The 22,027-nt window shown below is 46.0% G+C and overlaps 1 protein-coding gene across 2 annotated transcripts in view; it reads left to right on the forward strand.

The window, feature by feature from the left end:
• The first annotated feature begins 9,506 nt into the window (after positions 1-9,506).
• The window catches only part of ASIC1 (acid sensing ion channel subunit 1), a 507,441-nt gene continuing 494,920 nt past the window's right edge, over positions 9,507-22,027 (forward strand). The window contains exons 1-3 of one of the 2 annotated variants that reach the window (XM_030198226.1): positions 9,507-9,572; positions 10,729-11,107; positions 21,609-21,804. In XM_030198226.1, coding sequence (XP_030054086.1) covers positions 10,746-11,107; positions 21,609-21,804 — 558 coding nt within the window. In that variant the 5' untranslated portion in view covers positions 9,507-9,572; positions 10,729-10,745. Of the gene's footprint in view, positions 9,573-9,831; positions 9,994-10,728; positions 11,108-21,608; positions 21,805-22,027 lie in introns of those variants that run through there. The other variant, XM_030198225.1, reaches the window with a different exon arrangement.

The raw sequence follows: 22,027 nt of genomic DNA on the forward strand, positions 1-22,027 counted from the left end.
AGTTGGGGGGAGCTTAGAGAGGGAAAGGGGGAAGAAGAGTCAGGTAATGTCCGTTGCAGTCTTTGGTTATGTTGTGTCGCAAGTGACCGATATTTTTATGTTGGGTCAGTGGGGTATGCTCTTCTGAACAAGTCTGTCTTTAGTGCTTTCCAAAAATTTAGGTGGTCAAGTGTAGTTTTTACTGCTTTTGGCAATGCATTCCATATTTGTACGCTTAGGTAGGAAAAGCTGGTTGCATAGGTGAATTTGTATTTGAGTCCTTTGCTGCTTGGGCAGTGGAGGTTTAGATATGATCGTGCAGATTTTGTGGAGTTTCTGGTTGGCAGGTCGATGAGGTCTGTCATGTAGCCCAGTGCCTCGTCGTAAATAATTTTGTGAACAGCTGTGCAGATTTTGAAAGTGATGCGTTCTTTGATTGGTAGCCAGTGCAATTTTTCTCTGAGTGGTTTGGTGCTGTCGAAACGTGTTTTTTCCAAATATAAGCCTGGCTGCTGTATTTTGGGCGGTCTGAAGTTTCTTTATGATTTGATCCTTGCATCCCGCATAGATTCCATTACAGTAATCTGCGTGGCATAATACCATGGACTGTATCAGGTTATGAAATATTTCTCTCGGGAAGAATGGTTTTACACGTTTGAGTTTCCACATTGAGAAAAACATTTTCTTTATGGTGGACTTCGCTTGGGTCTCTAGTGATAGGTTATGGTCGATTGTTACTCCGAGAATTTTCAGGCTGTCTGAGACAGGGAGGGTGTATCCTGGGGCATTAATGTTTGTGGGTTTGTATGTGTTGTATCACATGAAAATAGCCTGTGCCAGTCAGGCCCCCACCCCTGTGGGCCAACACTTCACAAGACCAGAACACGGCACCAGTGATTTCACAGTAAGAATACTGAAAGGTAATTTTAAAACAATACAGGAACGTAAGACCTTTGAAATAAGAATGATTGAATATTTTGACACCCAACAAACAGGACTTAATAAGGATCTGGGTTTTCTAACTCATTATAAAACATAAAGCTGTATTTCTCTGTTTATTTCTCTGTTTATTACCCTCCTCTCACCTACCAACACCCATTCTGTTAGAATATCAATGGAATGCTTTGATGTCCCCATGCATACTCCCACCCTCCCTCAGACTGTCAAAGTAATGCTTTGATGTTTCTCTCATATATACTATCTGCTACCACATTTGCTTATTTCCGATCTGAGGAAGAAGGGCAACCTTTGAAAGCTAATCAAGAAATGTATTAAGTTATGTCCAATAAAAAAGGTATCATCTTATTTTCTTTTCCATGTTTTATTTTGTTTGATTTCTGTTGATAACCTTTATGTGTTGTATTGGGATGAGATGATGAGACAGTGTGTTTTTTCTGTATTGAGTTTTAGTTGGAATGCATTTGCCCATGAGTTCATGATGTTTAAGCTTAGTTTGATTTCGTTGGTGATTTCCGCCAGATCATGTTTGTATGGAATATATAGTGTAACGTCATCAGCGTAGATAAATGGGTTGAGGCTCTCATAATGTTGTGGCAGCTACCTCAGCAGGGAGCCAAATGATAAGTACATAAGTACATAAGTAGTGCCATACTGGGAAAGACCAAAGGTCCATCTAGCCCAGCATCCTGTCACCGACAGTGGCCAATCCAGGTCAAGGGCACCTGGCACGCTCCCCAAACGTAAAAACATTCCAGACAAGTTGTACCTAAAAATGAGGAATTTTTCCAGTCCATTTAATAGCGGTCTATGGACTTGTCCTTTAGGAATCTATCTAACCCCTTTTTAAACTCCGTCAAGCTAACCGCCCATACCACGTTCTCCGGCAATGAATTCCAGAGTCTAATTACACGTTGGGTGAAGAAAAATTTTCTCCGATTCGTTTTAAATTTACCACACTGTAGCTTCAACTCATGCCCTCTAGTCCTAGTATTTTTGGATAGCGTGAACAGTCGCTTCACCTCCACCCGATCCATTCCACTCATTATTTTATACACTTCTATCATATCTCCCCTCAGCCGTCTCTTCTCCAAGCTGAAAAGCCCTAGCCTTCTCAGCCTCTCTTCATAGGAAAGTCGTCCCATCCCCACTATCATTTTCGTCGCCCTTCGCTGTACCTTTTCCAATTCTACTATATCTTTTTTGAGATACGGAGACCAGTACTGAACACAATACTCCAGGTGCGGTCGCACCATGGAGCGATACAACGGCATTATAACATCCGCACACCTGGACTCCATACCCTTCTTAATAACACCCAACATTCTATTCGCTTTCCTAGCCGCAGCAGCACACTGAGCAGAAGGTTTCAGCGTATCATCGACGACGACACCCAGATCCCTTTCTTGATCCGTAACTCCTAACGCGGAACCTTGCAAGACGTAGCTATAATTCGGGTTCCTCTTACCCACATGCATCACTTTGCACTTGTCAACATTGAACTTCATCTGCCACTTGCACGCCCATTCTCCCAGTCTCGCAAGGTCCTCCTGTAATCGTTCACATTCCTCCTGCGACTTGACGACCCTGAATAATTTTGTGTCATCGGCGAATTTAATTACCTCACTAGTTATTCCCATCTCTAGGTCATTTATAAATACATTAAAAAGCAACGGACCCAGCACAGACCCCTGCGGGACCCCACTAACTACCCTCCTCCACTGAGAATACTGGCCACGCAATCCTACTCTCTGCTTCCTATCTTTCAACCAGTTCTTAATCCATAATAATACCCTACCTCCGATTCCATGACTCTGCAATTTCTTCAGGAGTCTTTCGTGCGGCACTTTGTCAAACGCCTTCTGAAAATCCAGATATACAATATCAACCGGCTCCCCATTGTCCACATGTTTGCTTACCCCCTCAAAAAAATGCATTAGATTGGTGAGGCAAGACTTCCCTTCACTAAATCCGTGCTGACTTTGTCTCATCAGTCCATGTTTTTGTATATGCTCTGCAATTTTATTCTTAATAATAGCCTCCACCATCTTGCCCGGCACCGACGTCAGACTCACCGGTCTATAATTTCCCGGATCTCCTCTGGAACCCTTCTTAAAAATCGGAGTAACATTGGCTACCCTCCAGTCTTCCGGTATTACACTCGATTTTAGGGACAGATTGCATATTTCTAACAGTAGCTCCGCAAGTTCATTTTTTAGTTCTATTAATACTCTGGGATGAATACCATCAGGTCCCGGTGATTTACTACTCTTCAGCTTGCTGAACTGACCCATTACATCCTCCAAGGTTACAGAGAATTTGTTTAGTTTCTCCGATTCCCCCGCTTCAAATATTCTTTCCGGCACCGGTGTCCCCCCCAAATCCTCCTCGGTGAAGACCGAAGCAAAGAATTCGTTTAATTTCTCCGCTACGGCTTTGTCCTCCTTGATCGCCCCTTTAACACCATTTTCGTCCAGCGGCCCAACCGACTCTTTGGCCGGTTTCCTGCTTTTAATGTATCTAAAAAAGTTTTTACTATGTATTTTTGCTTCCAACGCTAATTTCTTCTCAAAGTCCTTTTTTGCCCTCCTTATCTCCGCTTTGCATTTGGCTTGGCATTCCTTATGATCTATCCTGTTACTTTCAGTTGGTTCTCTTCTCCACTTTCTGAAGGATTGTTTTTTGGCTCTAATGATTTCCTTTATCTTACTGTTTAGCCACGCCGGCTGACGTTTAGTCTTTTTTCCCTTTTTTCCCTTTTTTCTTTTTTTTTTTTCCTTTTTGATATGGTAGTGAGGGGGAGGGGGCAGATTCAGGATGGACAAAAGGCATCATCACACTGTCATTCCACATTTGCCTTTTCTGGGGTTGGGGTCTTGTAAAAGTTTCTAAGCAAAAACATATCTAAGCCACAAGGGGGCAGTGTCCCTCCCCCTCAACGCATTGAGCAAGGAAGCCTCAGATCACATCCAGAGGAAAGGAATATCGATCAGAACCATTCAAGGAGAACTGCAAAGTTACTCTCTGCTGCTCGTGTTTGGGCTCTGTGTGAACTGTAATCAGGGGTTTTCACCCAGTCACCCAGTGTCCCAGTCTGTCACCTGTCATGTTTTTACAGTGGCTAGAACACAAGGGTGATACTTACTAAACTCTTTTGTTCATAGGCACATTGAGTGTGTGTGTGTGTGGGGGGGGGGGGGGGGGGGGGGAGGTGGGAAGATCCTTCATAGGTGTGCTTTACAGTGAAGCACTGTAGGAATGCCTTATGTTCCTGATGATGGTGTCTGTCTGTGTCCTTTTTCTATTGAAGTGGTAAAAGAAACAAAAGAGAGCAGAGATACTACCACAAAGCAAAATCCAAGTAAACTTTCTGCTACCAAATAAATTCTGAATTCAAAATATCCATCCGTTGAGCTAAAATTTTGTGTAACGTTCATGGGTACAATGAGACTGACAGATACCTTCCCAGAGTTTCAATCATAAAGTCACAGCAAACTCCTTAATGCACTTCTTAACAGGTTTTCACTTGTGCGCTAGTAAAATTGAAATGGTTACAAATATCCTTCCCAAATCTTGAGGCAGCCACTCAACATAGGTGGTTTTATCCCTGTGGCAGAGATTTGTTCTTGAAACAAGGTCCCTGTTAGTGACTTTCTCAGGAATTAGGAAATATATTTTTTACAAAATGTATTTGGTGCCAGAGTTTATCTAGTTTTCCTTTTCTCATCTGCCCATCCCTGGACACTTTCCCCCCAATTCTATATGGGTTGTCCAAATGTAGGCACGGATCCCAGATGCATATGTAAACTAATTAGTCAATTAGGTGCTAACAATTATTGGAGTTAATTGAACATGAGTAGCCATATTGTGTCAGACCAAAGGTCCATCTAGCCCAGTATCCTGTTTTCCAAACAGTGGCCAAGACAGGTCACAAGTACCTGGCAGAAACCCAAATTGTGGCAACACTCCATACTACAAATCCCAGGGCAAGCAGTTGCTTCCCATGTCTGTGTCAATAGCAGAAAATGGACTTTTCCTCCAGGAATTTGTCCAAACCTTTTTTAAACCCAGATACACTAACCGTTGTTACCACATCCTCCGGCAAAGAGTTCCAGAGCTTAACTATTTGTTGAGTGAAAAAATATTTCCTCCTATTTGTTTTAAAAGTATTTCCATGTAACTTCTTCGAGTGTTCCCTAGTCTTTGTACTTATGGAACGAGTAAAAAATTGATTTACTTCTACTCGTTCTACCACTCAGGATTTTGTAGACCTCAATCATATCTCCCCCCATCCGTGTGCATCTATCTGTCCTACCCCAAGTCTATAACATATTCTCAAATTTCATAGAGTGCAACTCAAAAGGGGATGTAGCCATGAGAGGAGCAATGTTGGGTCAGGGGCGTTCCTAGAAATTAAGCATAATGTTCAGGGTTGCCAACTCCGCAGTTTTCCTGCGGAATTAGGAAGGTTTCTTGTGCTGGCTATGGACACTTTCCAGTTGTTGTGGGTTGCAACTTTTTGGGTGGGTTTTGTTTTGTTTGGGTGGCCGTTGCTGATTCCTCCTTATCTCAAGCCTCATTCCGGCTCCAAATTTGACCAATAAGGGGGCAAGATGCATGATGAGGTCATCAGCTGATGATGACTCATCACGCTCTGGAAGCAGAGAGCATGGCAGTATGTCATCGAGGAGGAGAACGCAGTGAGGGCAAGCACTGCAGCATGTGGATGGCAAAATGAGAACTGGAGTATGGGGGCAGGCAGAGCAGCACACAGGTAAGTTATAGCCAAAAGTAGCTATGTGAGGGAGGAAGAGAGGGACTCCCGGACCCCCCCCCCCCCCCCCCCCCCGCTCCTTTTTTGTGAAGGGCTATTTTTGGGTGCAGGTTGGGCTAGGAATTTTTTTTTTCTATCTAGCAACCCTGATAAAGTTATAGAATACTGGGATTTCTGCGTCCAAATGCCATCAGTTGGGTGCCAGGAGGTACACCAGATTTCAGCAGGCAAACTTGGGAGTAGAAATCCATACTAAGTGCTATTCTATAAAGGCTGCTTAGCACTAAATGACCTTTATAGAATTGGTGCTCAGTGCAGATCTTAATGGTGCCTAACTTAAGAACATAAGCCTTTCCAAACAGGGTCAGACTGATGGTCCATCTAGCCCAGTATCCTGTTTCCAACAGTGGCCAATCCAGGTCACAAGTACCTGGCAGAAACCCAATTAGCAGGAACATTCCATGCTACCAGTCCCAGGGCAAACAGTGGCTTCCCCATGTCCACCTCAATAACAGACTATAGACTTTTCCTCCAGGAACTTGTCCAAACCTTTTTAAAACCCAGATACACTAACCGCAGTTACCACATCCTCCGGCAACAAGTTCCAGAGCTTAACTATTTGTTTACTGAAAAATATTTCCTCCTATTCATTTTTAAAGTATTTCCATATATTTTCATTGAGTGTCCCCTGGTCTTTGTACTTTTTGAAAGAGTAAAAGAATCAATTCACTTTTACCCGTTCTACACTAGTAAGGAATTTTGCTGCAGGTGGACTTTGTAGCCCCATCCCCACTTTCTGGTAAATGTGAAGGCATAAGGAGGTAGGGGAGGGGGAAGAGAGGGACCTGAGTAAAGGGGAGAGAGGTGGGCGAGTAAAGGAGAGGAAAGGTGAAAGAAATGGGTGAGAAGGAGTGGCTTCACTAGGGAGAGGAGGTGGGAAGGTGAGTGGATAGGGAAGAGAGGAAGGGGTGATGGTTGAGTGGTAAGGGAAGCAAAGTGGGGGCCAGGGAGTAGGCTGCACCAAGGCAGGGACTGCAAAAGAGTGATGTGACTGGGTTGGGAAGAAGGGAGAGAACTAGCACTACAGCAGGATTCAGGTAGGAAGTGGAGGAGAGTAACAGAGCTGCAGAGGGATGGGATGGGGGATGCTCTTTACAGGGAGGAAATGCACTTGTCATGTAATCCTGTCTGCCATACCCATTTAAAATGATTACGGGTGGCTATAAGAGAAAGTACAGAAAGAGTAAGTGTCAGAGGTAAGGAATACCTTTGGGAATATTGTGTGCTCTGTGAGTGCACTTTCCCACTCGTGTTGATTAAAGCCAGTTTTGTAAAGATTTATTATCATCTTATACCTTAGCCGCCTTTCCTTCTCTTCTCTTTCCGACTGCATTGTTCTATATTTACTGCAGAAGGACTCTATGTTGATTTTTGGAAGGGGAGAGGGATGATGGGTAAGGGGGGATGTTCTATAAATATAAAGGTTTAGTTCTGTTTTATCACGTAAATTTGTACTCTTTACACACTGTGCAATCTTTGTCTTGGTTGTGCTTCCTTGTAAAAATTGATAAACCATAAAATGCTATGGAGTAGCCTAGTGGTTAGAGCACCAGTCTTGACATCCAGAGGTGGCCAGTTGAAATCCCACTGCTGCTCCTTGTGATCATGGGCAAGTCACTTAACCCTCTATTTCCTCAGATACAAAATTAGATTGTGAACCTTCCAGGGCCATAGAAATACCTAGCATACCTGAGTGTAACTCACCTTGAGCTACTACTGAAAAAGGTGTGAGCAAAATCCAAATAAATATGGATGTAATGGGATAGGGTTGGAAAGAGGATAAGTTAGGAGCTGGAATTGTTTAAAAAATTAATTGTATTGTTTACTTGAATGTTTATTGAATTGTTCAATAAAAAAAAGGTTTAACATAAAGCCAGCGTTATGAAGTCTGGGGCCCTGAATCCCAGTCAAAGTGCACCTCCCACTATGCTGCCTTTCCATCCTGTACCAGCAAGGGCAACACATTTTGCTGGTGCCAGTGCTTCACTAGTTTGTTTACCAGCTTGCTTAGATAATAATGTCTGTAGTGTTGCCCTTTCGTTTCTAAATATGAGGCACGAGTTGAATGGATCACTAACCTCTCCTTGCATAGAAGCAGTGTGCAGTCTTTTGGTTCAGGGTGGGTTGAAGGGCAGTTTGCTTTGTTTTTCATTGATTCTAGTGTGCTGTATTAGGTGATACTTAGAAACTTGTGTAATTATAGTGATTTCTGGTTATTTGATTGCTGTATCTTGCTCAGAGTTCCTCTGAGTTGTCCAGTGGATTTGTCATTTATGCTGGCTGAGTTGGTCAATTGCAGCATTTGTTTGGTTAGCATTAATGGGGCACACAATAAGCACAAAATAGCACATTATTGCACATAAAATACCACAATAGTGAGTGAGGGACCCAATGAATGAAGTGCAATGTTTCACCGGTTAGTGGTCTTGAGTGACTACCACATGGGTGCTTAAATCTCTGAGGGCATTCCTCTCTCGTTATTAGATTTAGTACATTTTCCTGGTTCTGTTTGTTCTATCTAATTTGTTGAGGTAGGGGATTTTTTTTTTTGTTTGTTTTGAGTCACTAGTGACTACTGACAGCAGCTACATATCTTGCTCTTAGCTGCTAACAATGGTAACTAATAAATAAAATGACTGTTTACAAATGGTATGTACTAGATTTCACCACCCATCTCTGCAGCCCTCAGCAGGGCAGGATTAAAGCACAGGCAAACTAGGCATGTGTCTAGGACCCATGGCAAGATCTCAAAACAGTATAATACATGTTATTCTGCTTATCCCAGAAATAAGCAGTGGATTCCCCCCCACCAAGTCCAAGGCAAACATTTGGTTTGGTAATTCAGCTGCTGGCCCAATGAAGAGTCTGGAAGGGGGGGGGGGGTGCTGAGCCACTGCTGCCTGCAGAGTTCTGCCAATTTTCCCCACCTCCTGTGCACTATCTTCCAATTGGCAGGAGGAGTTGGGAGCAGCTCTTCTCAGCTGCTGCTTCGGCTTCTGCCGATTTTCCTCTTCTTTGGTTAGAAGCATGGGGGATGGTGTGTGGTAGAAAGAGGGAAGGGGGCCCAGTTGCTTGCCTAAAGCCCACCAAAGGGTTAACCCTGCCCCTTGGGGGTGTAACCCCTGTGCTAATAACGGTGAAGTGAAGAAAGGGAACTAACTGCTCTGTCTACTCTGCAGGTCATTCGGAGAACATTGATTGAGGAGGGAGATAAATGAAAAACAGGCGAGAATGAGTAGAGGCATGAAAGACACACACAAATGCAAACGCTGGAAATGGTTAATTCATATTGAACAGAGAATATATAAATATAGACTTACTAGGTATCTGACTAACATAAATCGGCTGGCACAAGTTAATGTTGCTGCCACCTTAAAAACCATTTGCTTGTAAAAGCGAGCTAATAAGAATTTGCGAGGATGGCAAACATAATAGTTACAATGAAGGCACTTGCTTGATACTGCAGTGATCAGCCCCACTGCCCCCCCCCCCAGGAAGCCGATGTGGACTGCGCTGACCCCACGCGTGGGGGAATAGCAAAAAGGCTGCTTTCATGTCTCATCTGCTTCCAATCGCTGTTCGGTTTCAACTTCTTCTCTATCCGTTTCCAGATTTGTTAAAGCGGGAGATACAGAGGCAGATGTGTACCTAACTGGCACCCCCCACCCCTTCCCCCTAACCCAGGGTCAACCTATGGCTGTGGCTGGAAGTTGCCCTTAGTTGGCTGGTTGTTGTCTGTCACCTCTGGGTTCAAGAGTCCTTCCAAGCCAGCGCGCTGTTACCTACAGATCTCATCTTAGAGGTAGCCTGAGGCAAGCAACGTTTGCCAACGGGGATATTTCCTTCGTGACTTGATTTTTTTGTTGTTGTTGGTAGGGGGAGATATGAATCGGACGAAATAGTATGGGGGGGGGGGGCTTGGAGTCGCCGGAGTGAGAAGTAAGACTGGAGCATTGATCCAAGGCAGCTGGGGGAGGGGGAGAGACACACACACACACACACACCATGTTAGCCACATGCACAGAGCAGCGGCGAGAGCTGGTGGCAGGCGGCGGCAGGGACTGAGGCTGCAGCGAGCACTAGTGCCGGCCGGCGCTCTCCCTCCAGGCCCGGGCTGCTGCCCCCGGAGATGCGGCTCTGCTGCTCTCCCTTCTCCCTGCACTGCTTCATCTGAGCCGCCTCCCTCCGTGCATCGGGCACCCCACTCGCCGGCCTGGCTGCAGGTAGGGGATCGCTCGCTGCCCTCTGGCTAACAAAGTGTGTGTGTGTGTATGAATGACTATATGCGCACATATCAGCATGAGTGTGTGTAAGAAACCGTGGGGGTTTGCGCGCGTGTGTGTAAATGAGCGTATGTGTGTAGATGTATTGTGGGGGAGGGGGAGGGATTTAGATCGGAGAGTCTTGATCAGGAAGCCGTAGCTAGCATTTTAGGGGCTGAAGAAATTAAAAGCGAGGAGCTTAAACCACAGATCAGAATGAATTACCCAGCGTTATCTTTCTAAAAAGATGAGCGGGGAGCTGATAGTCCTCTCCATCGCCAATCCCTGTATGTTTTTCTCTTGTTCACTTTTATTTTTCACCCCAGCTAGATGAGAGCGTTTCTGCTCACAGTTTCCAGTGCCTGGACTGGAGAGGCAGGTGGAATCGGGACGAGGGCCTTTAGGGGTCTCCGCTTCCTAAAGCCTGCCCTGCAGACAGCCTCCAAGACAGGTCTGGTATTCAGGAGAAGCAAAATATGTCAACTGACCTGACTCTTTAGCCCCCCCCCCGAGCATACAAATACAGCTCATGAATATTAATTGTGGGCTAACCAGAAAAAGAAGCCAATTTGGGCCCCTTCTGGATTGAACTTGGATCAAAAGAGCAGAGATGTTTGGCCAGAGAGAGCAATAGATTTGTTCCAGTTTTTATTTTGACAAAAAGATTATATATTTATATATATTCTTCTTACTTAGGAAGGACAGCTGCTGCCATGGATCTGAAAGTGGAGGAAGAGCAGGTGGCTGGAGAGGAACCTGTTAGTCTTGAAGCTTTTGCCAGTGGCGCCACATTGCATGGGCTGTCCCACATCTTCTCCTATGAGCGGTTCTCCTTCAAGAGGATTGTGTGGGTTACTTGCTTCCTGGGCTCATTGGGTCTCCTCCTTTTTGTCTGCAATGAAAGAATCCAGTATTACTTCCAGTACCCGCATGTCACCAAGTTGGACGAGGTCTCAATGCCCATGATGACCTTCCCTGCCATCACCTTCTGCAACCTGAATGAATTCCGTTTCAGTCGTGTGACCAAAAATGATCTGTACCATGCTGGGGAGCTCCTTGCACTCCTCAACAACAGGTGGGTGATGGCAGAGGGACCTCAGACAGGGACCTAAAGGATGTAGAGAGGCTGGAGGCAGGGACCACCCAGGCACTGGAATGTACTAAAAGCTGAGTGCACATGCAGAAACAGCAGACGTATGTGCTAATACTCTTATTACATATTAGAATATGAACATATAGCCATGTACATACACACACAAACATATATTTATTTATTTGGTGTCGCATAACTGTTCTGCCATTGTAGTTCTGCACCCGAATTATAGCACAGAAATGTAGAAAATGGTGGTGGATACAGGCCACTTACCCATCCAGTCTGTCCATTTGTGGGTGCTGCTGTACTGCCGAGGGTCTTACTCCATCGGTGGGCTTTATGCTAGCTCACTTGGGCTGTCATGTTATTTTCACATGTATTTTTTAAAAGTACGTTCTATAACTTGCTAGGAGCTGCTGAGAGAACAAGAGGGAGCTGTGATGTACAGGACACCTCTTATTGTGTAAGAGTGCTGCTAGCTGCTGACTTACACTATACGAAGCACATAGCACTTGTTCAGTGTAAAGCATGCCTACGTTTGTAGGGTTGCAGTATTATAGTGGGTGAGGAGATTTCTTGTCATTGGAAAACGCTGCTGCACGGTGGATAGGGTCCAGCCCTTCTTCTGCGTTATGTGGCCACTTTGTAGGTGAGTGTGTTGCCATTGGTCCAGCCATTTCATGGACAGATTGCTCCCTGGTGACTGCTCAACATGTTGTGCCAGTCCACAAGACGTGGTCAAAGTGACTGTAACATAAAGAGCTTTGAAAGAGGTTTAGAAAAGTTCCTGGAGGAAAAGGTCATAAAAATGATTATTCATTCAGATAGGCTTGGAAAGTGAGCTATGAGAGACCTACTCTTTGGGATCTGCAGGTTACTTGAGACCCCGACGTTCCACTGTTGGAGAGAGAATATTGGGCTTCATGGATCTATCCCTGACTCAGCATGGCTTTTCTTATGTTCTTGTCCCATCATAGTTTCGGGGTCTCAGGCTTAGATCTTCGGGGCATAGAGGCAGTGAGTAAGATGCCAGTTATGATGGTGGCAGAAATAATTTTCACATCTCAGGGTTGTAGCTATAGTTAGGTCCTGGGTCTCTGATTAAAGCAGATGTGTCTTTCTGGGTTTGTGTCAGGAAGGCCTTTTCTGGAGCAAGGGGCTGTCTTTTGTTAAGCTGCTCTCACCTACCCACACACCTCGCCAAAGCCTCTTAACCTTGTACCTTCCAGACTGTTCAGATAAATCATGTTCACGTATCCTGTCAGGCCACCCTGCAAAAGTATGTGCCACGTGAGATACACTCCAGGCTCCCTCACACTTTAGATTTGCGATGCTTCATTGTGCTGGCCCATTGGCTTAAAGACTGCCCTGGATAGGACCCAAATTTTCAGGGGAGATCTGTTGATCCCTGGGCCAAATGGGTTTATAGATGTGGCAGAACTCACAGGCCCTGCAAGCATTGCTCTATGGCAGTGATTCTCAGCCAGGCTGTGTGGAAACGCTGGTGTGTCATGAGGAGCTGGGGGTGTGTTACCATAAATTTAACATAGACAGCAAGCCTATACTTTCCATAACCACATGTGCTAGCAGGATGAGGAGAGTCAGAGCGGGAAACCATTACCACTCAATAGTTCTGTCCCCCCCCCCCCCCCCCCACACACACACATCCACTGATCGCTGTTTGCCACCAACCCAAGCTGGAAATATTGCTGGTCTGTTATCCCCTCCCTTCCGCCAGGAACCAGTGCACCTGCCTCCAGAACCTCCTGGTGCTGGAAATGATGTATCCTGCTTCCTCCAATACTGCAGCCCAGTCCAGAAATGTGGGCTGCTGCTCCGTCCCCTGTGACCACAATTACTGCTGCCAGCTCAGCCTGAAATATGGTGTTTTGCTCCATCCCTGTGACCATGATTACTGCCACTGCTGGGTGAGGGGGAGGTGGCGTGAGAACGCTCCCTCCCTTTTGAACCAGGTCTCTTTTTGCCAGCTCATATTGTAGGGTTCAGTGTGTCACGCTGGTAACTAGTTTGTTAGGTGTGTCACCAGAAAGAACCCCTGTCCTATGTGAGCAAATTGATAACCCCTGATTGCAGGGATTCAGAAGGAGCCCTGGTGCATGGCCCCTGCAATAACTGGACTGAAGTCAGTTGGGAGATGATACGAATTAAGGCATAAAATCTCCTGATGCCAGATCCCAGCCCTAGTTCTGATTGAGCGGGAAACTCCGGTCCAGGAATCTAGAAAAACTGGAAATGGCTAAGATGTTTTAAACCCTGTGATCACCACAAAAATGAACTATGTTTTCACCTAAGCAGAATGAAATTTATTTGTAAGCTTCCTCTGTGTACCAAGCTATGAACAGCTTATGGGGCTGCCACAGGTGTGACAATTTCCATAGCAAGCCATAAATGGGGACACTGGCTATCCTAGGCAATAGAGGCTTGCCCATGACCGCGAGGAGCAGCACACCAGCTGCTCCAACCGTGAGGCTACTCCTCTGCCCCTTGTTTTGTGGGCTGCAGGCAATTATTTGAACCTTTCGTTTGTGCAGGTGTCCCTGCTTCAAGACTAGTTTTCATGAAAAGTTCACACGTAAGAAGTAGAGAAAAGAAAGCATGAAAACATCAGCATATTCCACTAAATACCAGTTTGCCTGTCTCTTTGCTCTGTTGCTTCATTGTGGGAGTTTAATGTAATTTCTTAGATTTTTAAAGCTCTCCTAGAGGGAAGGAGTAGCCTAGTGATTAGTGCTGCAGGCTTTGCTCTTGATGAGCCAGGCTTGATTCCCACTGCAGCTCCTTGTGACTCTGGGCAAATCACTTAACTCTCCATTGTCCCAGGTACAAAATAAGTACCTGTATCTAATATGTCAACTACTTTGATTGTAACCACAGAAAGGTAGGTATATCAAGTTCTCTTCCCATTATTAGAGGTGCACATCTCTTTAGTATGGGCACATATACCCTGTTTTGTTTTGGATTTATCTTTTTTTTTTTCCAGGGCAGGCCCACAACAGTGTTTTTCAAGCCAATCCTAGAGGACCCCCTATAGCAGGGATGAGCAACCTTGGTCCTTGAGGCTGCAACCCAGTCGGGTTTTCAGGATTTCCCAAATGAATATGTATGAGATCTATTTGCATACACTGCCTCCATTGTATAAAAATCTCATGCATATTCATTGGAGAAATCCTGAAAACTAGACTGAGTTGTGGCCCTTGGGGACTGAGGTTGCTTACCCCTTCCCTAGTCAGTCTGGTGTTCAGCATATTCACAATGGATATGTATGAGGTATAGTTGCATGCACTGCCTCTATTGACTGTAAAATGTATCGCATGTGTATTCTTTGTGGATATACTGAAAACCAGACTAGTTAAGGGGTACTCTAGGAAGGCCTTGAAAAATTCTGCCATAGAGCATTACATTATAGCAGTGGTTCCCAAAATTGTCCAGGAAGACACCCGCTCCTCCCCCTTCCAATCTGGTTTTCAGGATACCCACAATAAATATGCTTCTTTATCATCCTATTAGACCAGTCCAGACCAATGAATTATGTTCCCCTGTCATGAAGACAGAGACCTGAAGATTCCGATAACAATATCGGTATATCAGGTGGTGCAGCCAGGAATATTCTAGAATGCTGATGCCAAATCCACTCAACAGAGAGACCAAAACAAGAGAACCAAACAGTGGTGTAGTTATGAGTGGGCTTGGGTGGACACTGGCCCACCCAGCGGCAGCACCCCACATCAACATCTCTCCTCCTCTGCAGAGTCCCGATATCTGCCCGCCTGTCACTGAACCCCATCCCTCCCTGGAGTATCTTATAGGTATCCCCGGTACCTGCAGTGATTCAGTTACTGCTGCCTGCGCCAGCCTTGCAGGCTTCCATCGGCCGGGTCGTGCCCTCGTTTTCATCACTTCCTGTCTGGCGGGACCCGGTCAATGGAAACCTTCAGGGCTGGTGCAGGCAGCAATAATTGAATCACTGCAGGCACCGGGGACCAGGGGCGTAGCCAGACAGCAGATTTTGGGTGGGCCTAGGCAAGAAGTGGGTGGACACCAAATGTTCTCTCCCCCACCCCCACATCAAAAAAATATCTCATCTGGTGGGAAAATGCTTCTCTCCAGTCTCCACCTTGGTAGTCTGCAGCAGGCATGGGCTGAAAACTGAGCATGTTTAAACTTGTACAGCGCTGCGTAAGAAATGCTAAGTAGTAGTAGTAGCAGCATGCGAAGGTGCCAGTATTGTGGAGAGCAGCATTTTCATTACCATGTGCTACTGTTGGATGGGCCTGAGCCCTAAGTGGGTGGGCCCCAGCCCACCCAGGCCCACCTGTGGCTATGCCACTGCCGGGGACCCATGTAAAGTACACCAGGGAGGGACAGGGTTCAGCGAGTGAGCAGATGTGACGCCGCGGAGGAGGAGAGATGTTGATGTTGGGTAGGTGAAAAAGTCTATAATTTTTTTAATATCTCTGGGGGTGGGGGTGGGGGGGGGGCTGTGGAATGCTTTGCCATGCCGTGGAAGGGACCATCTAACTTAGCTCTGGGGCCATCCAAAATACTAGGTCTGGCTACACCACTGGAACCAAATAAACCTGATCCAGAGGGCTAATTCAGCACAACTGACTATAAGCAGATAGGTGGCAGACCCCAGACCCACAAATCTACAGATTCCTTCAGTCGTCCGGGATGGGTCCTGGACAGGTCTAGCAGAACTCAAGGAAAGGAGATTAACAGGTAAGGAACACATTTCACCTTCCTTATTCTGCTTGCCTAATCCAGCTTTTAAAGGTACTTTCCCACCTAGCCCAAACATCAAACTTGTAATGTTTGGGAATAAAATGGAAAGAGGACCAAGTTGCAGCCCTGCAAATGTCTTGAGGCAACGGCCCCTGCTTCAGTCCAGGACACAGCCTACATCTGGTAGAGTGAACCTTAAGACCCCAAGGAAACTCTTCTCTGAAGAATGTAGAGTTAGTTTTCCAGAATACAGCACCGCACACCTGTCTGCGTGGATCAGTGTTCTTGGACTTTGGACCTAGCAGTTCCTCTTGCTCCTCTGTACATCCAGCTCAGCCAGAACCAGGGCAAGGATCAGGCTGGGGGGAGGCCGTGCACCAAGGCTGCTACTGGAACTGGACCTCTGTCATGGACCTAAATCTGGCCATAGGGTGTCACTGTTGTGCAATGACTGAGATTCCCTCTTCCCTAGGGACTCAGCACTGCCTCCACAGCATGCCCAGCACAGCAGAACTGAGGAGCACATCATTTCTGCTGGGGATCAAAGAGCTCATTCTGCATGATTATGAGCAGCACTAGCAGAGAGGTTCACACCCTGTTTTAAAGATCGCCTTCACTGAGTCCACTCTTACCATGTTTAATTTAGATATGTAGATAAAAAAAGAAGGAAAACAAAAAGTGGGATAGCAACAGTTAACGGGGAGGAAGGGTACAGTGAAGCCACAGGTATCAATGTGTACGCCTTGTAGCGCTATAGAAGTGCTAAATAGTAGTAGTAAGCCCAGTCCTCTTCAAATATGTTTATAAGGGACTTTGGGAAAGAGCTGCAGAAGAGATGTGTCTTTATGAATGATACAGTATTAAAATCTGAAATAGTATAGACATAAATAAGTTTCATGGATTTGATATTCTGCCTTTCTGTGATACAATCAAAGCAGTTTGCATATTATATACAGGTACTTTTTCTATCTCTAGTGGACTCACAATCTGAGGTGCGTGGGGGGTTTTTTTGTACCTGGGGCAATAGAAGGTTAAGTGACTTTCCCAGGGTTGCAAGGAGCTGCAGTGGGAATTGAATCTGCTTTCCCCTGTTCTCAGGTTACTGCACTAACAGGCTACTGAGTTTAAACCAGGACGCCTAACCAATTTTGATTCGGGCTGTTCCCAGTGAACAGGTATATGAGAGAGATCTGCGTTCACTGCCTCCATTGTCTGCAGATCTATGTCATGCATATTCATTATGGAGATCTTGGAAACATGACTAGTAGAGGTGTCTGGAGAGCCTCTGCTTTGAAGGATTGCAGAATGATCAAAGATTTGGCAGGTGTGCTGTAAATGCAGCTAAGGGAGAAGACCACATAATGAGCAAGACCTGTGGTAGTGCAGTAGGCAGGCACAAATGGAAAGACATGGTAGACCAAGTGATTCTCATTGGCTGACATCTTCCATGTTCCTGTGCATCAGCTTTATGGTTTATTAAAAAAAAACTTTCTGTACTACCTTTCCTGAATAGGTCAAAATGGTACAGACTAAAAAGTATTTAAAGAAAAGAATGCCATTCATGACAGGAAAGAGACAAGACAAAGAGCATTCAAACAAAAAAAAAATACATTATTAAAAACACAAAACATAACTCATTCATAGGAGGTGAATGAGTTATGTTTTGTGGGGTATGCATAAAGGAATCCTGTGCAGAAGGAATGGATCCTCAGAAGCTTAGCAGAAATTGGGTGGCGGAGCAGGTGGGGGGAAGAGAGGTGGGTGGTTGGGAGGCGAGGATAGTGGAGGGCAGACTTATACGGTCTGTGCCAAAGCCGGTGATGGGAGGCGGGACTGGTGGTTGGGAGGCGGGAAATACTGCTGGGCAGTCTTGTACGGTCTGTGCCCTGAATAAGGCAGGTACAAATCAAGGTAAGGTATACACATATGAGTTTGTCTTGTTGGGCAGACTGGATGGACCGTGCAGGTCTTTTTCTGCCGTCATCTACTATGTTACTATGCGGTAACTGATTGGTTCCCACCCACAGAGCACTATCCTGGAAAATGCCAGCCTTATGATGGTGAAAAAGCCTGTTCAAAAAAGCAGGGCTGTGATGAAGATCCGCTCTTCAGTTATCAATGCTATATGTATCAATGTAACAGTCTGTGCTGTCTTCATATTTTACATGTATCGCTCAGATGCCTGCACGGGGCTGCAATGAAGTTCCACATGTCAGCTGTCCCATCGCTGTTCATGCTTTACATGCATCAGTGTGACACCTGCATGTTGCTTTAATGAAGATCTGTGTTTCATCAGTCTGTGCTGTCTTCATGTTTACATGTATCATTGAGATGCCCGCATAGGACTATAATGATGTTCCATTCGTCAGGTGTCTGTGCTGTGTTCATGCTTTACATGCATCAGTGTGACACCTGCATGGGTCTTTAATGAGGATCCGCTTTCCCACAGTTTGTGTCATCTTCATGTTTTACATGTGTTACTGAAGTGCTTGCATGGGGCTGTAATAAAGTTCCAGTCTTCAGCTATCTGTACTGTGTCCATGCTTTATGTGCATCAGTGCAACGTTTGCATGGAGTTCTGATGGAGCTTCTCTTCAGCTGTCCATGCTGTATTCATGTTTTATATCGGTGTGATGCTTGCATGGAGTTGTGATGCAGCCCCTCTTCAGCTGTCCATGCTGTATTCATGTTTTATATCGGTGTGACGCCCGTATGGAGCTCTGATGCAGCCTCTTCAGCTGTCTATGCTGTATTCATGTTTTATATCAGTGTGATGCCTTCGTGGAGCTCTGATGGAGATGGGTTCTTAAGCTCTTTCTGCCGTATTTCTCCTTTACATGTATCTGTAGGTTGTCTTCTCGGAGCTCTGATGACAGTCAGCACAATTGCATTTATAATAGTGGAAACCGTGAAATTGAAAGAGCTTTCAAACCCCATAAACACTCTCTTGTCCTTGTAAATTAAATGAAAGAAGAGATCCTGTGAGCAAGGTCACCTGATATGATGCTAGCAGTCACCCTTTAATGGCATGTAAATATAAGGCTGCAGATGAATGCAAAGGGGAAATATTTATAGCTTCCTCCATTAGTAGGGCACATTGTATAAGAGAAATAATGGGAAAATCAAAAATGGTTCCAGAACAAAAAGCTTGCTGTCAGGTCACAATGGATGGTGTGGGTTTGCAGCTCGCTAGCTGTCACTGGCTGCAGTCCTTTTTTTTTCCATGAATGGAAGAAGTTACAAGAAGCTCCACATCTGCAGCTCACATGCAGAGATCTTCACATGTGATGTCTGTTTCTCTGTTCTCACACACACTTGGAAGAGCGCTCTGAGAACCCTAGGGGGCTCCTAAATCAGCCCCCCAGTGACTTCTCCCAGAGCTCACGTGCGTACTCGGCCTTTGTCACTCCTGGAGCACTGTGTGATATTCTGTGATGAGAGCATTGTTGGAGACAAGACTTTGGAAAGCCAGGACCATAGATCAGTTGCCTAAAGCACCATCAAAATCAAGAGAAACACTGTGATATGATTGTGTCCCTGGGCTGCAGTATGGTCACCCTGGGAATGATGATTGCATTACTGCTATCAAACAAAGCAGAGATAGTACAGCTTCCTAGATTTGGTGCTGTAATATAATATCCTTAGTGCAGTCATCTTTCCCTGCGTTGACACATAGCTGAGCTAACAATCACATGATTTTTCCTGGTACTTTAGGATATTGTGCAGTGGCACAGCTCAAGTGCTGTAGTGTCAACATATGGTGAGGCCACTGTGCCGTGCTGCGGCACTGACATTGCTGTGGCATCTCAGCACGGTTCTGTTGGCAGAGGCGCTGTGGTAGGGTCTCTGCACTGTTCTGTGGGCACAGGCACTATGCTGGGGTGCCAACACTGTACTGTGGGCACAGGCACTGCGGTGGGGGGTCAGCACTGTTCTGTGAGCACAGGTGCTGTGGTGGTCTCGGCACTGTACTGTTCTGTGGGCACAGGTGCTGCGGTGGGGTGTCAACACTGGTCCCACAGAACAGTACAGTGCTGAGACCACCACAGCACCTGGGCCCACAGAACAGTACAGTGCTGAGACTCCACTACAGTGCCTGTGCCTCAAAGAACAGGGATGAGACCACACCACAGTGCCTCTGCCCACCCACTTGTGCTCACTGAACAGTGCTGACTCCCTACCGTAATGCCTGTGCCCATAGTACAGTGCTGACACCCCACCGCAGCGTCTGTGCCCACAGAACAGTACAGTGCTAAGACCACCACAGCACCTGTGCTCACAGAACAGTGCTGACCCCCCCCCCCCCCCCCCACCGCAGTGCCTGGACCCATAGTACAGTGTTGGCACCCCACCACAGCGCCTGTGCCCACAGAACAGGGCTGAGACCACACCACAGTGCCTCTGCCCACCGACCTGTGCCAAGACCCCACCACAGCACCCGTGCTCACAGAACAGTGCTGACCCCCATAGCAGCACCTGTGCTCACTGAACGGTGCTGACCCCTACCGCAGTGCCTGTGCCCTTAGTACAGTGTTGACAACCCACTGCAGTGCCTATGCCCACAGAACATTACAGTGCTGAGACCACCACAGCACCTGGGCTCCCAGAACAGTGCTGACCCCCCACCGCAGTGCCTGTGCCCATAGTACAGTGTTGACACCCCAGCATAGTGCCTGTGCCCACAGAACAGTGCTGAGACCACCCTACCACAGCGCCTGTGCCAACAGAACAGTGCTGAGATGCCACAGCAATGCCTGTGCCCACAGAACAGTTCTGTGGGGGTCGGCACTGTTCTGTGAGCACGGGTGCTGTGGTGGGGTCTCGGCACAGGTCGGTGGGCAGAGGCACTGAGGCGTGGTCTCAGCCCTGTTCTGTGGGCACAGGCGCTGTGGTGGGGTGTCAACACTGTTTTATTTATTTATTTATTATATTTGTATCCCGCACTTTCCCACTAAAAGCAGGCTCAATGCGGCTTACATAGTAATAGGTAACACAGAATTTTGTTATGTAAAGTAGGAAATTAAGTATAACATAATAGAAGGATGGATGGGTAGTAAATGGATGGGTAGGTAGGTAGAGACAGGTGATAGAGGAGGGTAAGGTGGGAGATAGATTCTGGGTCAATGTCATTTTCTCTTCAGTATATGTAAGGTAGATGACAAGGCTCATTCATTAAAGAACTGTGTTCCATTTTTAAAGGCCCGTGGTGCTGTTTTTTTTATTTGGACTTTAGTTTGTACTTCGTTCCCTCTCTTTTGTTATATTACCTTCAAGAAAAACATCAAAAAATATGACCCAGTTAGATAAATAATCATAACATGTTAACTTATTGGGAATAATCATGTGTTTGTCATGAAGCTAGGCCAGACGGCAACATTAGCTGTCTAAGTGCTAGTTAACCAGCCAGGCCGGTTAAATCGCTTTAAATATCATGGGGGCTATGTTTTGGACTTTTGCTACAGGCTTGAAATGTACCCAAATATTAATTGGCTTGCGTGTAAAGAAATGCACAGTTAAGTACAGGATATCCAGTGAATTAATTTAGTTTGGACAAAAATGTGAGTTACTGTGTTCTGGCTTTTCAGGGCAGTATACTGCAGCAGAGGTGACAGGGTGGGGTGTCAGTGCTTTACTGAGGCAGAGGAGATGCGGTGCGGCCTCCTTTTTCAGAGTTATCCAATTCTGCGAAAAAGCAGTTAGGTATGAACTGCTGGACTAAGAACGTCTTTTCTCTCTCCAGGTATGAGATTCCAGATACCCAGCTAGCTGATGAGAAAGTTCTCAATATTCTACAAGAAAAAGCTAATTTCCAACATTTCAAGGCCAAGCCGTTTAGTATGTTTGAGTTCTATGATCGGGCTGGCCATGACATCCGGGATATGCTGCTGAGCTGTCGTTTCCGGGGTATAGAGTGCAGCGCCGAAGACTTCAAAAAAGTGAGTACCCTTGGCTCACCTTAGTATGAAAAACTGCAGCAGTGCCAGCTGCTGATTTGTCGCCACTGCTATTGTGGTCTATTTGGACGGTTCTCCTCGTGGATACCTCATGGTTTGGTTCTCTGGTGCTGAAACAATACTGAGCGTGGCCTGCTTATGCTTTCGGACCCTGGTGTCGGAGTGGGTGCTTACTCCTTATGTGGCAGAAGGAGCTGTTGTAGAG

The sequence above is a fragment of the Microcaecilia unicolor genome, chromosome 3 (assembly GCF_901765095.1).
Source record: "Microcaecilia unicolor chromosome 3, aMicUni1.1, whole genome shotgun sequence".
Taxonomy (NCBI): Eukaryota; Metazoa; Chordata; class Amphibia; order Gymnophiona; family Siphonopidae; genus Microcaecilia; species Microcaecilia unicolor.